The 12123-nt window shown below is 36.5% G+C and overlaps 1 protein-coding gene across 2 annotated transcripts in view; it reads left to right on the top strand.

Moving 5' to 3' along the window:
* The window catches only part of ROCK1 (Rho associated coiled-coil containing protein kinase 1), a gene marked incomplete at its 3' end in the record, with an annotated part of 95270 nt that overhangs the window by 39256 nt on the left and 43891 nt on the right, over positions 1-12123 (top strand). The window contains exons 3-11 of one of the 2 annotated variants that reach the window (XM_082479990.1): positions 142-242; positions 1069-1206; positions 2415-2590; positions 5396-5480; positions 7352-7496; positions 7808-7946; positions 8845-8936; positions 9160-9319; positions 11973-12039. In XM_082479990.1, coding sequence (XP_082336116.1) covers positions 142-242; positions 1069-1206; positions 2415-2590; positions 5396-5480; positions 7352-7496; positions 7808-7946; positions 8845-8936; positions 9160-9319; positions 11973-12039 — 1103 coding nt within the window. Of the gene's footprint in view, positions 1-141; positions 243-1068; positions 1207-2414; positions 2591-5395; positions 5481-7351; positions 7497-7807; positions 7947-8844; positions 8937-9159; positions 9320-11972; positions 12040-12123 lie in introns of those variants that run through there. The other variant, XM_082479989.1, reaches the window with a different exon arrangement.

The raw sequence follows: 12123 nt of genomic DNA, 5'->3' as shown, positions 1-12123 counted from the left end.
AGGTTTCCAGTAGGAAGGTAGGTTCAAAAGGAAGTCCTCTCTTTAAGCAGTATAACTTCTAAAAACTATGAAAGATTGAAATGAGGTGAATAGGTTTAATTAAATTGATTATATGTGAAATGTGAATTTTCTTTTATGTAGATAAAGACACAGTAAATAAAATGAGAGATCTGCGCATGAAAGCTGAAGATTATGAAGTGGTGAAGGTGATCGGTAGAGGGGCATTTGGGGAGGTTCAGTTGGTAAGTTATGTTTCTGGTTCTACAAATGTATTCTGTAATACTCGCTTATGTATCCGTTTCTGAATACAGTGTTCAGAAGATGCAGTCTTATGATATTAAAGCCTTTAGCTCAGTGAAGTTTTATTTCTTTTTATCCCATGGAAATGGTTTTGACAATCTTATATTTCAGTACTCTCAAAGTGCACAAGTATTTGCTTTGCATTGTAGTCATGCTTAAAATAAAATGGAATGTGTATTCCTCATAATGAAGAAAATTAGCCGTTGCCACTATATACATGGACACTTGAACAAATCTTCAGGACTAGAAGAATTTCTGCCAGTTCAGGGGCTGCACCAGATTTTTGTGGACATAGTTCTTGCAGATAAGAGGTGATATGTGTTGTCTGTGATTGATTAGCCAACCACGCTTGTTCATCCTGCTTTATTTAATTGAGAACTGGTGGGAGAAACTGAAAATATGGCAGCAAGTATACCTTTCTGCTAATGAACTCTGTAAAATGCTTGTAGTTTTAACTTAATAGTATTTAACAGGTGCCAATATTTGTCTTTTTAAAGACAAATGCCTACAAATTACGAAGCGACTGGTATGCCTATGGACTTCTGTGTTGAATAGTTCCAGCAACTATTTTAAACTTAATGCATATGTTGTCAGATAGTGGAATGTAATTATTCCGTAGACCTACAGTATATAATTCTTTATAAAATGTGCAGAGTCTGATAAAACTTCTTAAATAGTGAAGCAGGAAAAGTAATATATTCAGTCATGTTCTTCATATGTTAATGGGGCAAACAAACATATTCTGTATGTCAACATTTGTCTTCATAGGTAAGGCATAAATCCTCAAGAAGAGTGTATGCTATGAAGCTGCTGAGCAAATTTGAGATGATAAAAAGATCAGATTCTGCATTCTTCTGGGAAGAAAGGGATATTATGGCTTTTGCTAACAGTCCCTGGGTTGTTCAGGTATAGTGATACTCTTTAAAATATTGTCATTTTAGAATAGTTTCGTTACAACACTGCATGACTTGGAATGATGTGTTTTCATTTTTAGCTTCTCAAAGTCCCTTTTTGGTTGTATTGGTCTGTTAGGGAAATACATTATTAACATTAGGATAGCAGATTTGCTTCAAAACGGTATTTTGTCATAACTTTTACAAGATAAACTCTTCTGTTTATTATTAAAACTCTTTGCCAGATATATATTGGTGAGCCTGCTCTGTAGTAATTCTTTGAGGCATCCAGCATACCAGAAAGATATGCTTAAGACACAGCTTCTGTATATTCTAATTTCTTTGTGTATATTTGACTGCAAATTATGCCTGGTCTGGTTATTTTTTTCTGCATTTCAGTGTTATCACTGACAATTTTTTGGGAGGCGTTGCTGCCTTTGAAGTTTATAAGGGGCATGCCTGAAGTAGTCATCACGCATTGTCTGTGCACATGTTTACGTGCTTATTTAAACTGTTCTTACCATTAAGCATGTAAATTCTTCTGTTAGGTTAGAATTAAACAAAACCATTCAAGATTTACCTAGATCGAATACGTAACTACTTTGCTGTCTGTCTGGGAGTGATTGTCCAGAATAGTACTTTTATGATTTTCAAAAAATTCTAAGTTAGGAAACATAAATCTACTTGCGCTACTCGTGTTGAACAGAGCATTGACAACTGTAAGGGAAATATTTTTATTTAATTGTTTAAAATTTAGGGTCACTTTCTAAACAATAAATACATTGACAATAGAACAATAAATATTTAGTGATAGCACAAAGAGAATCAGGCAGATGTTTGCAATACGGTAGTTTCATGTTTACATGTTTGTCAACTAGCATCACAGTGAATAAGGAAGCATTTTGTCCTTTTATGTAATGAGCATTCTTTTGAAATGATCTCAACATTTATCGCACCGAAGTCACGAATCTTAATTTGTAACCGTGAGACTACTCCTTCCATTGTAATATAAAGGGACGGAAGATCTGGCAGAAATTGATCTATAGATTAATTCCTTTCTAGGAGGTCTGCAGGATGATGCAAAGTTGCTGCAGTAGTTGTAGCAATTCTGTTACTCTGTAAATCAGTTTGTGCAGAAAGTCCTTTGATTTCCAACAGGCAAAAGTTTAAAGATAATTGAAACATTCAATGACTTGTTTTTTGTTTATTTGCTTTTTACAGTTATTTTATGCATTCCAAGATGACCGTTACCTTTACATGGTGATGGAATACATGCCTGGTGGGGACCTTGTGAATTTAATGAGCAACTACGATGTTCCAGAGAAATGGGCAAGATTTTATACTGCTGAAGTTGTACTTGCATTAGATGCAATTCACTCAATGGGTTTTATACACAGGTGAAAAAGAAAAAAGTGTTGTTATAGTGTTGTTTTATTCCTGGTGCTGCCAGAATGACTTTGGTAATTGTTTAGGCAGTTTTAAAATTTATGATGTTACTTCTTCATTATTATTTCATAATTTCATCAGAAACTTCAAGTGTAAGGTGATACGAAGTAAAGGTTTTCAGCAGGCTGATGTTCCACAGTTTGAGGAGTAATAAAATTGTCCCGCTTTACCAAGAGATAAAACAACTAAAGTGGTAGAAACATGTTGGCCCCCAAATGGTTCTTTTCTTTTGATTAGAAAAATCTGGTTAGGGAATTTGATAACAGTAGTATACACTGTTAGGAATTATTAACTCTGTGCTCTGCATTTGAAACCTCAGCTGGCATCAGTGACCCATTGAACAAGAATCTGTGCATGGTGTGAGGAAAATGTCCTAGCCACAAGTTTTCTTGTAAGGGGCAAGATGGAAAATTTAGGTGCAGAGCAAAGGGACTTGGCTTAGTTCCATATTATGTACTTGCCCTAAACTGAAATGTAGTCACTTCTTGGATAGGTTGAGGAGTTTACTTATTGATAGTTGAATTTTTATCTGTTGTTAGCTTTCAGTTGTGTGAACTAGGAGCAGAAGAATAATTTTTTCAAGAGAAAATACAGGAAGAGTGTGAGGAAGACATAGTATATAAATTTTCAAATTGTAATTTGGGTAGACACGTAAGCTTTTGCAAAAAAGCAAAAGCAAAGCATCATTAATTATGTAGCTATGCTACATCTAATGGATAAATTGTCTGGCTGAACAAACCTTTTGTACATGTGTATTGCAAGCTCTAGAAACCAGGCAGTAGAAGTTGCCAGTAGCATAGAAAGTTTTCTTCCTGAAAATTTAGGGGTTTTTTGATACCAGCAGATTTTTTTTTTAATTTGTTTTCCACTGGAGTTAGTCTGTTCAAATCTGAGGAATGACAAGGAAACTGATGAAAATGTGGGCCCACTGCTTAATGGATCAGGGACCTAGTGACAGAGGACATGGAAACAGCTGAGGCTGCTACCTTTGCCTCAGCCTTTGTTGATAAGGTCTGCTTTCAAGCCTCTCGGGTCCCTGTGCCTAGTGGCAGAGCTTGGGAGAGTGAAGCACTGCTGTGGCAGAGGAAGATCAAGCTGAGTTCTGGTTATGCAAACTCCACATACACATGTCCGAGGCACCAAATGGGATGTACCAAGTGTTGTGAGGAAGCTGACCAGTATCCTTATGATACTGCTCTCTGCCACCTTTGAAAGGTGGCGGCAATTGGGAGATTCCCGATGACTGGAAAGAAGCAAATGGTACACCCATCTTGCCTTGGGAAGGGAAAGGAGGGGCAGGATCAGGGGAACTGCAGACTGATCAGCCTAAGGGCAGTCTTTGGGTGTCGTATGGAGTAAATTCTCCGGAAACTGTTTCCAAGCACGTGAATGGGAAGGTGATTTGGAACAGCCTGCATGGATTTACCAAGGGTAAAGCATGCCTTACCAACGCAATTGCCTTCTGTGATGAGGTGATGGGCCCCACTGTGATGAAGGGAGAGCCGTGTGTGGTGTTTGTCTTGACTAGCAAGGTTTTTCATGTACCCAGATTGGAAAAATACGGCTTGAATAGGTAGAACGAAGGGTTGTGCTCATAAGTACAATGTCCAGCCAACAGTCAGCTACCAGAGATTCCTCAGAGGGTTGACACTAGTGTCAGCACTATGTTTTTGTTCACAACCAGAACGCTTATCAGATGAGACAGAAAGCTTCAAAGTCATCAGCTGCCCAGTGGGACCTGATAGAAAAGGTCCAGCCAGACTTGAAGTTGTACACTGAAAAGATGAAAGGCAATGGATGCAACAAGTTGCAGCAAGGGAATATCTAGCTATTCATTAGGAAACTTTTTGTTTTACTCTGAGTGTGGTCAAACAGTGGAAGAGAATCCTAGAGAGGTTGTAGAGTCTCCATCCTTGAAAAAAATTCAAAACTTGACTGGGTTTGACCCTGAGCTGCTTAATATAACTTTGAAGTTGAATCTAACTTTGTTAACTGTACTTTGATCAGGCAGTTGAATCAGGGTCTTAAAAAAATCCCTCTCAACCAAAATTATTCTGTGAGTATACTGATATGTTTCCACTGCACTTCATTTCGGTTATGGCCAGGCTTCTCCTTTGAGGTCCCAGAAATATACTTTCTCCTGAAATTCATGTTACGTTTTCTTGATAATTGCTTCCTACCCTTGTTTTGCTTCAGTGTATTTAATAACATTAGATGTGCTGAACTTCGCCGGTTACTTCATGAAAACTTCTTTTCTGTAAGGGAAGTACTTTGTGGAAAAGGGCATGAGGCAATACTGCTTTTGAGCCACAAAAATATTTGTTCACTATAATATAATTCTGAAAATGACGTCCATTTGTTCCCCTAAAATAGAGGTGGTACAGGGAAGAAGCTGTGTTTTCAAGGTCTATATGATATAGCTAACTCAGAACCAGCATGGATTTTTTTCTGCAGCTCTGTTTCTCCTAGTGGAGAGATACTTCAAACAGTGACTGTGTTTTTTGAACTTGATGTTCAAAATTAAATTTGGTCACTTAAGATTGTATTCGCACATCTGTTATATTTTTTTTTAAATGTTGTAGTTTAGCAGTCTGTTGGACATGATACTTAGAGAAAGCAGAAAAAAATGGAGGAAATGGTGCTTTTATGTTGGTGTTATTCTTTGCAATGCTGCATCTGAAAAATAGTTGACTTCTATTGTTTTCGTAAGTTAAATTGATTTATTTACTTTTAAACATATATTTTTCTCCTTTCAGAGATGTGAAGCCTGATAATATGCTGCTAGATAAAGCTGGTCATTTAAAGCTAGCAGATTTTGGTACTTGTATGAAGATGAACAAGGTAAACATGTTTTTTTAATTTCAGTTTTCTGTTTGTGAAAGACAAACCTACTTAAAAGTGAAAAGAAAATAACTGCAAACTTTTTAGCTAGATGAGAAGAGTCGAAAGTTTCACTCTGTTCCAATTACTACTCTTTATGCTTCCTATTCAATGGCAATGGTAGAACGTAGAAATGTTCTTGAAGTAGGGACTGTATCAGCTTGAATACTGTTTCCTAGAGAAACTTTCTGAAGTCAGCTTTGATTGTCTCTATTTTTTCTAGATTATTTCTTTAAGTCTTTGGTTATCAAAAGTTAAGGCGAAGAAGTGACATTATTTTTATGTAGTGTGTCAGTAATGAAAGAATCAAAACTGATGTACAAGTTGCTGAATCCCAATTGTACTTATTAGCCATATGCTGATATAGCAAAAGGGCAAATCTGAAGGAAACAGGTTAAAGAATCTCTTAGAATTATTTATTTTTTAAAATATATCTTGAGGTCACTAAAAGAAAATATATTTTACTACAGTATTTCATGTACCTATGAAGCACTGTTGTTCCCTACACAAAACTCTGATCGATTTGTGTCAGCCTTGACATATATATGAGGAAACCAATCTGAATACGTGGTGCTTAATAGAGTCTGTGTAATATGTACATTGTGTTCTCAACACATTCTGGGAGCTTTGAATAAATCACTGTATTTAGCTGCTTTGCCATAAATACAAGGCACCAATGAAAACCAAGTGCAGGTTATGTGTACAAATTCAAGGAGTTTCCTGAAGTCACAGACAGTCCACTTCAGTGGAATAGTTGACACAAAATTTTTCTTTGTTTTGACTTAACCATGTTTATCATTGACTGTGTTCTTAACAATGAGGAATTTTGAAGTGTAGAAAAAGATTATCCTAGCATTTAAGCTTTAAGTGCCAAAAAAGAAAAGAAAAAAATGTTACAGAACTTTGCTGTATATTAGCATTACAGAAGTAAACTTGCATCAACAATGCTTTACGTTTTGTGCTGTTTTAAGCAAAGCTAGCTGAGTAGTTGAGCCTAGTCTTGGGTTCCTCTAGTCTTTAGAAAGAGAAAGGTTACTCTGGGAGAGAAACTGCTCAGCACAGGAGCTTAATTTAAGTGCATTCTGGATTTGCTGCATATGCAATGCTGGATTTATATTTGTTATATTTACTTAGTTATATATTTTTATGTAAGTTTTTCTACTGATCCATTTCTAGGAGTGGCATAGGATTATTTCAGAAGCGCCTGAATGGCACTGGAAAGGGGCATATGGTTACAGCTTCAGCATTCTAGATGCCAGCTCCAGTGTGATTGATCTCTGTTCTGCCAGCCCTTTCTCAGGGGCATGAGGAATGTCAAACTTTCTTCTCACCTGTTACCTCTTTTGAAGTCTGTTTACTTACATTTTCAAGGCCCTGTCTACATTTAGTCTTCCTGGCATTAAGTATATTGGGTTGGAGGTGAAAAAATTGCACTTCAGCTCATCCTGTTAGCAAAATCCCTGACGTTGACCCATTTATGCTAGCAGAAGAGCTTTCCCTGTGTATGGAACATTCTGTCAGTATATGACACATTCATACTAGCATGAGTAGCAGAGGCTATGCAGTGTTTACAGGGCCTAGATGCAATTCTGATTATTCTTGGATATTAACTGAGGTTTTTAAAGTAACTTTCACTGTGTTTGACAAATCCAGTGCTTTGTTCTGGACTTACTAGCTTAGAATTTTAAAATGTTAAAATACCCATTCAGAAAAGAACATTTGTTGATGAAAGTTGATATTGATCTGTTAATGTTGCTTAGGCTGCGTACTTGGAAATGTCTTGCAATTTTGGATCTTATATTTGGGCCTGGCTGTTTTCCTCCTCTTTCTAGGAAGGTATGGTACGATGTGATACAGCTGTGGGAACACCAGACTATATCTCTCCTGAAGTATTGAAGTCCCAGGGTGGTGATGGTTACTATGGGCGAGAATGCGACTGGTGGTCAGTTGGAGTCTTTTTGTATGAGATGCTTGTAGGTGAGTAGTAGGATAATCAGAATTGACTGCACTACTTAAATATGTTAAAAGCTATGTAGCATTTAACTATGTTAAAAGCACTGTAGTTCTTAACTGTTTAATTTATTACTCTTCTGACATAAGCTGTGTTTTACTGATCATGGTATTTACAGAATATGTTTTAGAAATATTCTGGTACAGTTCTCAAACTTTTGTCCTTGTCTCTTGTTCACTTAGTTGCTTACATTGTTGCATATGTCGTTTGGATATTATAAATCAAATATGCAATACATTTGATCTGCTTTTTAATTTTTGCATTGCTGCTTTTTCAGGTGATACACCTTTTTATGCAGATTCTTTGGTTGGAACATACAGTAAGATTATGAACCATAAGAACTCCCTTACTTTCCCTGATGACAATGATATTTCTAAAGAGGCAAAAAACCTTATTTGTGCCTTTTTAACTGATAGGTAAGATTTAAACTTTACTCAAAATGAAAGTAAGCCTTCGTTAAGAAAATTTCTTCTCATGTTGAAAGAACATATGTGTGTATATATATTTGTTTTGTGTGGGTTTCTAAATTGCTCAACGGAAGTCAGTATTTGGGAGAGGAGTCACCAATGGTTACAGCTGCTCTTTATGGCAGTATCGTGTATGCTGGGGGAAGGGAAGTGCTGCTACTATGGGTACATCTACCTTATAAATTTGGTTTGAGTATGAAGTGTTACTCCATAGCAACAGCTACTGTTACCTTGGTCTGTGTTGCACAGTGTTAAGGGGCGTGCAAAATGGATTCCTTTTGGATGAAGCTAAAGCAAAAGGTGCATTTCAGGAGTGCCCCTAATGCCCTCCCAGCTCTTAGTGGGCATTCAGGATTAGGGTAGAGTCAGCCCAAAGAAAGCCCGTCTGAAATGTGGATGTTAGGTCTGTTTCACTTTGTGAGTACACTCCTGTTGTACCCACACTACTTATGAATATAAGCATAACGCTTGCTTGAGAACGGGTGCTACAAAGGAGCAGGGCTGCTGCATTGGCTGGGCTGCATGGGATTCAAACAACAGCATGAACAAGAAGAAGTGGAACCTAGCTCCTGCTTGCCAGCTGCCTAGCTAGTCTGTGATGGTGGAAACAGTAACACCAGGACTTCTTATGGACCAGACTTAAAACCAGACTGTGTTCTGAAATGTAGCTGCTGTGGTCCCATAGATATCTTCATATGAAAACTTTGAGATATGTCTATTTCTTAGTTTGAACTTAGTTTGAGAGGTAATTTTTTGTCTTTGTTGTTAAGATTATGCCTTAGAATGGGTCTTTCCTTCAGAGTAATTTATGTAATCTTCCAACCTTAACCAAAACACTCTTTAACAGGGAAGTGAGACTAGGACGAAATGGTGTAGAGGAAATTAAACGACACCTTTTCTTCAAAAATGATCAATGGGCTTGGGAAACTCTCAGAGACAGTAAGTATAATGTTTTTCTCAGAGACAGTGATCTGTCCTACTTATGTATTATGTTAGCAAAAGGACTGCCATATTTCGTTTTCATGGAATTTAAAGTTTTATTTACTCTGTACCAAGGAAAGAGATTTCTTAGACACCAAAGAGGCATTTCCCCCAAAAATTCTTGATTGTGTCACTTAAGTAATACAATGATCATTAACATGCTGTTCTGCTTTTTTTCTAGCTGTGGCACCCGTTGTGCCTGACTTAAGTAGTGACATTGACACTAGTAATTTTGATGATCTGGAAGAAGACAAAGGAGAAGAAGAAACATTTCCCATACCAAAAGCATTTGTGGGCAACCAACTTCCTTTTGTAGGATTCACGTACTACAGCAACCGTCGGTATGTACGCAAAAAGCAAGCTAATGGTGTATTCTTTTGTCGACACTGTTCTGACTCTTACCAACCAGTAGTTTGATACAAGCCTTTTCAGATTCTTATTAATGGTTCAGAATCCTAATAAATTATACTCTTTTGACACTTCGATAATGATAACCAGTACTGCTAGTCATCAGTACCTTAAAATATCACACTGAATTTGTGAATGTCGTATTCTGCATTAAGAATATTGTATAGTGGTGCTGCAGAAGCTAAGCAAGAAAAATCCACTGTTGCCACAGAGCTGCCTGCAGAGCACCAAATTATATATGTAGAGTCACGAATTAGGGATACAAATGTCACGTTGTTTTACTGTGAATTACTGTTCCTGAGCTGTGTATGAAGATTCCATACTTTACATCAGTGTTTTAGCATGTGATAAATTAAACCTTGGCTTACTAGAAATAAAATATTTTCTACTTGCCTGTAATCCTGCTTCACAATTTTTCTTTTTTTTTTTTTTCCTCCGAAGTACTCATGCACAGCAGAGTGAGATTGTGATGCTTTATAGTTTACAGTGTTGCTTAGAAGACTTCAAATTACATCAGTTAAAATTATATTCATACTTTTAGCAGTCATTATTATTGTAGGCACTATGGATAGCTGTATCTACATTCAAAAATCTCAACAACTTTTTCTTACTTTGAAAGCCGCTTTTAATTGTGGCGAGTGTCAGTGAGGCTTAAAATAGGCTAAAACTTCTAGTAGACCATGTCAGATAGAGACTATTAGTTTTAATAGCATTTCTGGATAGGAAAACTTAAAGGAAATAAATCTGTTTTTCGTCCTTGGATAGAAGAGGAATCATTTTTCCAAGCCTGTGGTGAAATTCTTTCCATCTCTGCAAAGAGTTGGATTTGTTGCTTTTTGCGTAGTAAGGCACAGAAGGACTTACAAGGTTTGCATATGGTTTCTGTGAGTTCAGCAGTTCCGGAATTTCACCTACTGTACTGATTCTAGTCTATAATTTAAAAAAGTCTTAATTTTTGCCTTGCAGGAAGATTTTGGAATATATTTTCAAGAAGGTGGAGTAGCATACAGAAGCTTGTTAATAACAGAATTTCTTCTCTCCCCCTCTTCCTTCTTGGGGGACAGTATCAGGAATTCAGAGAACTAAGTGGCTGTGGTTTGCTGTTGTTGAAGAACTCTGCTACTAAATACTGTCATAACTTTGTAGACTTACTACAAATAAAATGCTGTCCTATAAATGAATTTTGTCCCATAATATTTTTCCGGCGTGATAGTCTTGAAAAGTCTGAAGCTACCATTCATACTTGCTAAATCTGTAATACTAATTTTTATTCCCTTTTTTAATTGAAAATAGTTCAAAGATGAAAAAAAAATGCATATGTAGAAGAAAATTTCTTCTCCCCCCCCCCCCCCCCCCCTTAAGTTTCATCTTATTCATGTGTACTGGAGAGTTTAAAGAAATGGAAATCTAGAAAAATGACGTGACTTCTGTCTTTAAAGAAAGTAGTACAATCTTTTAGTATTGAATACTTTCTACAGCTGTAATCTCATTGATTGTAAACTAGGAAATATGGTCGTTTATTATTGCACTTCACCTATAACACAGATTTCGAAATACTAGCTGAAAAGACTTTGCAGCCCTGTCTGGCTTGTATGTTCTCTTCTGGATTCTGATGGTGCTGGTGCTGTGGCTGTTTAAATATCACATTCTCAGTGCTCAGCAGCCCTGGTGTGGAAAATATGGTGGCTTATTGTACTCAAGGCAGGAAACCCCTTTCTGAAGGGAACTGTTCTGTTTCCTCTTTGTCATTTGGTTGTCTGAAAGCAGTCTTGATATTTAATTTTACCAAGGCATTGGAGATGTCTTTATTTTTACCCTCCTTGATCTTTTGGAGAAGTTTTTGCATATGTGAAAGTATGCATGTGAAATAAAAAAGAGGATGTGTCCATCTTTCTCAGTTCATGTGTTGGAGAGTTTTTCCTCACATAATCTGATGCAGTTAGAAATGTTTTACGTCTCTCTAGATCAGTTATCAGGCCAAGAATATCACACCAAATACCAAAGGAATCTGAAGATAGTAATTTGTATTTATTTACCTGACTTTTCAGAATCACGACAAGTAGAAATTTGTGGTATTTTTAGAAAACACTTACGTAAAATAAGAACACTAGCTTCAGGGCAAACTTTTTGTGTGTGGAACTCTTGGTAACTTTGTTGGAAGTTACACAATCTCTGCAGAGTTCACTTCATTGCTGTTACTTGCTGCATAAGTGCCTGAGTAAATATTTATGGGATGGAAGCCAATGAGAGTGTTGTAACCATGGAAAGCAAAGATTTTTTTAATGGTTATTAAAAAAAAAAGTGGTTGTATTAGTATTTGGCAGAAATCCCTTTTTCTGGAGGTCTTGTACTGCAGCTTTCTACTTTACCCTTTCCAATAAATTCTGTGAGTTTTTCAATTAAATGTGCTTAAATCTTAAAGTATAATAAATACAGAAATGAAAAAAACTGATTATGTTACGATTTGGTTATTCACATTTTGGAGAAAAAAATTTGGGGGTTGTTTTAATATCACTGTATTCTGTTTTTTTCATAATCTTGCTTTTAAACAACTCTTAAAATAAAACTTTTTAAATGTTGTTACAGGTATTTAACTGTCTCTGCAGAAAATTCCAATGATAACAGAACGGGCTCCAGTGTGGATAAAAGTGTGGTATGTCTCACTGATTTTCAGCTTTGTTGGGTCCTAATACAAAATCTATTGTGTATATGGGAATAAGCTCTTTGAGTTCTAAAT

The sequence above is a fragment of the Vanellus vanellus genome (assembly GCF_965231255.1).
Source record: "Vanellus vanellus genome assembly, chromosome: 2".
Taxonomy (NCBI): domain Eukaryota; kingdom Metazoa; phylum Chordata; class Aves; order Charadriiformes; family Charadriidae; genus Vanellus; species Vanellus vanellus.
Note: the sequence above shows the minus strand (reverse complement) of the source record. Positions and strands in the feature narration are given on the sequence as shown.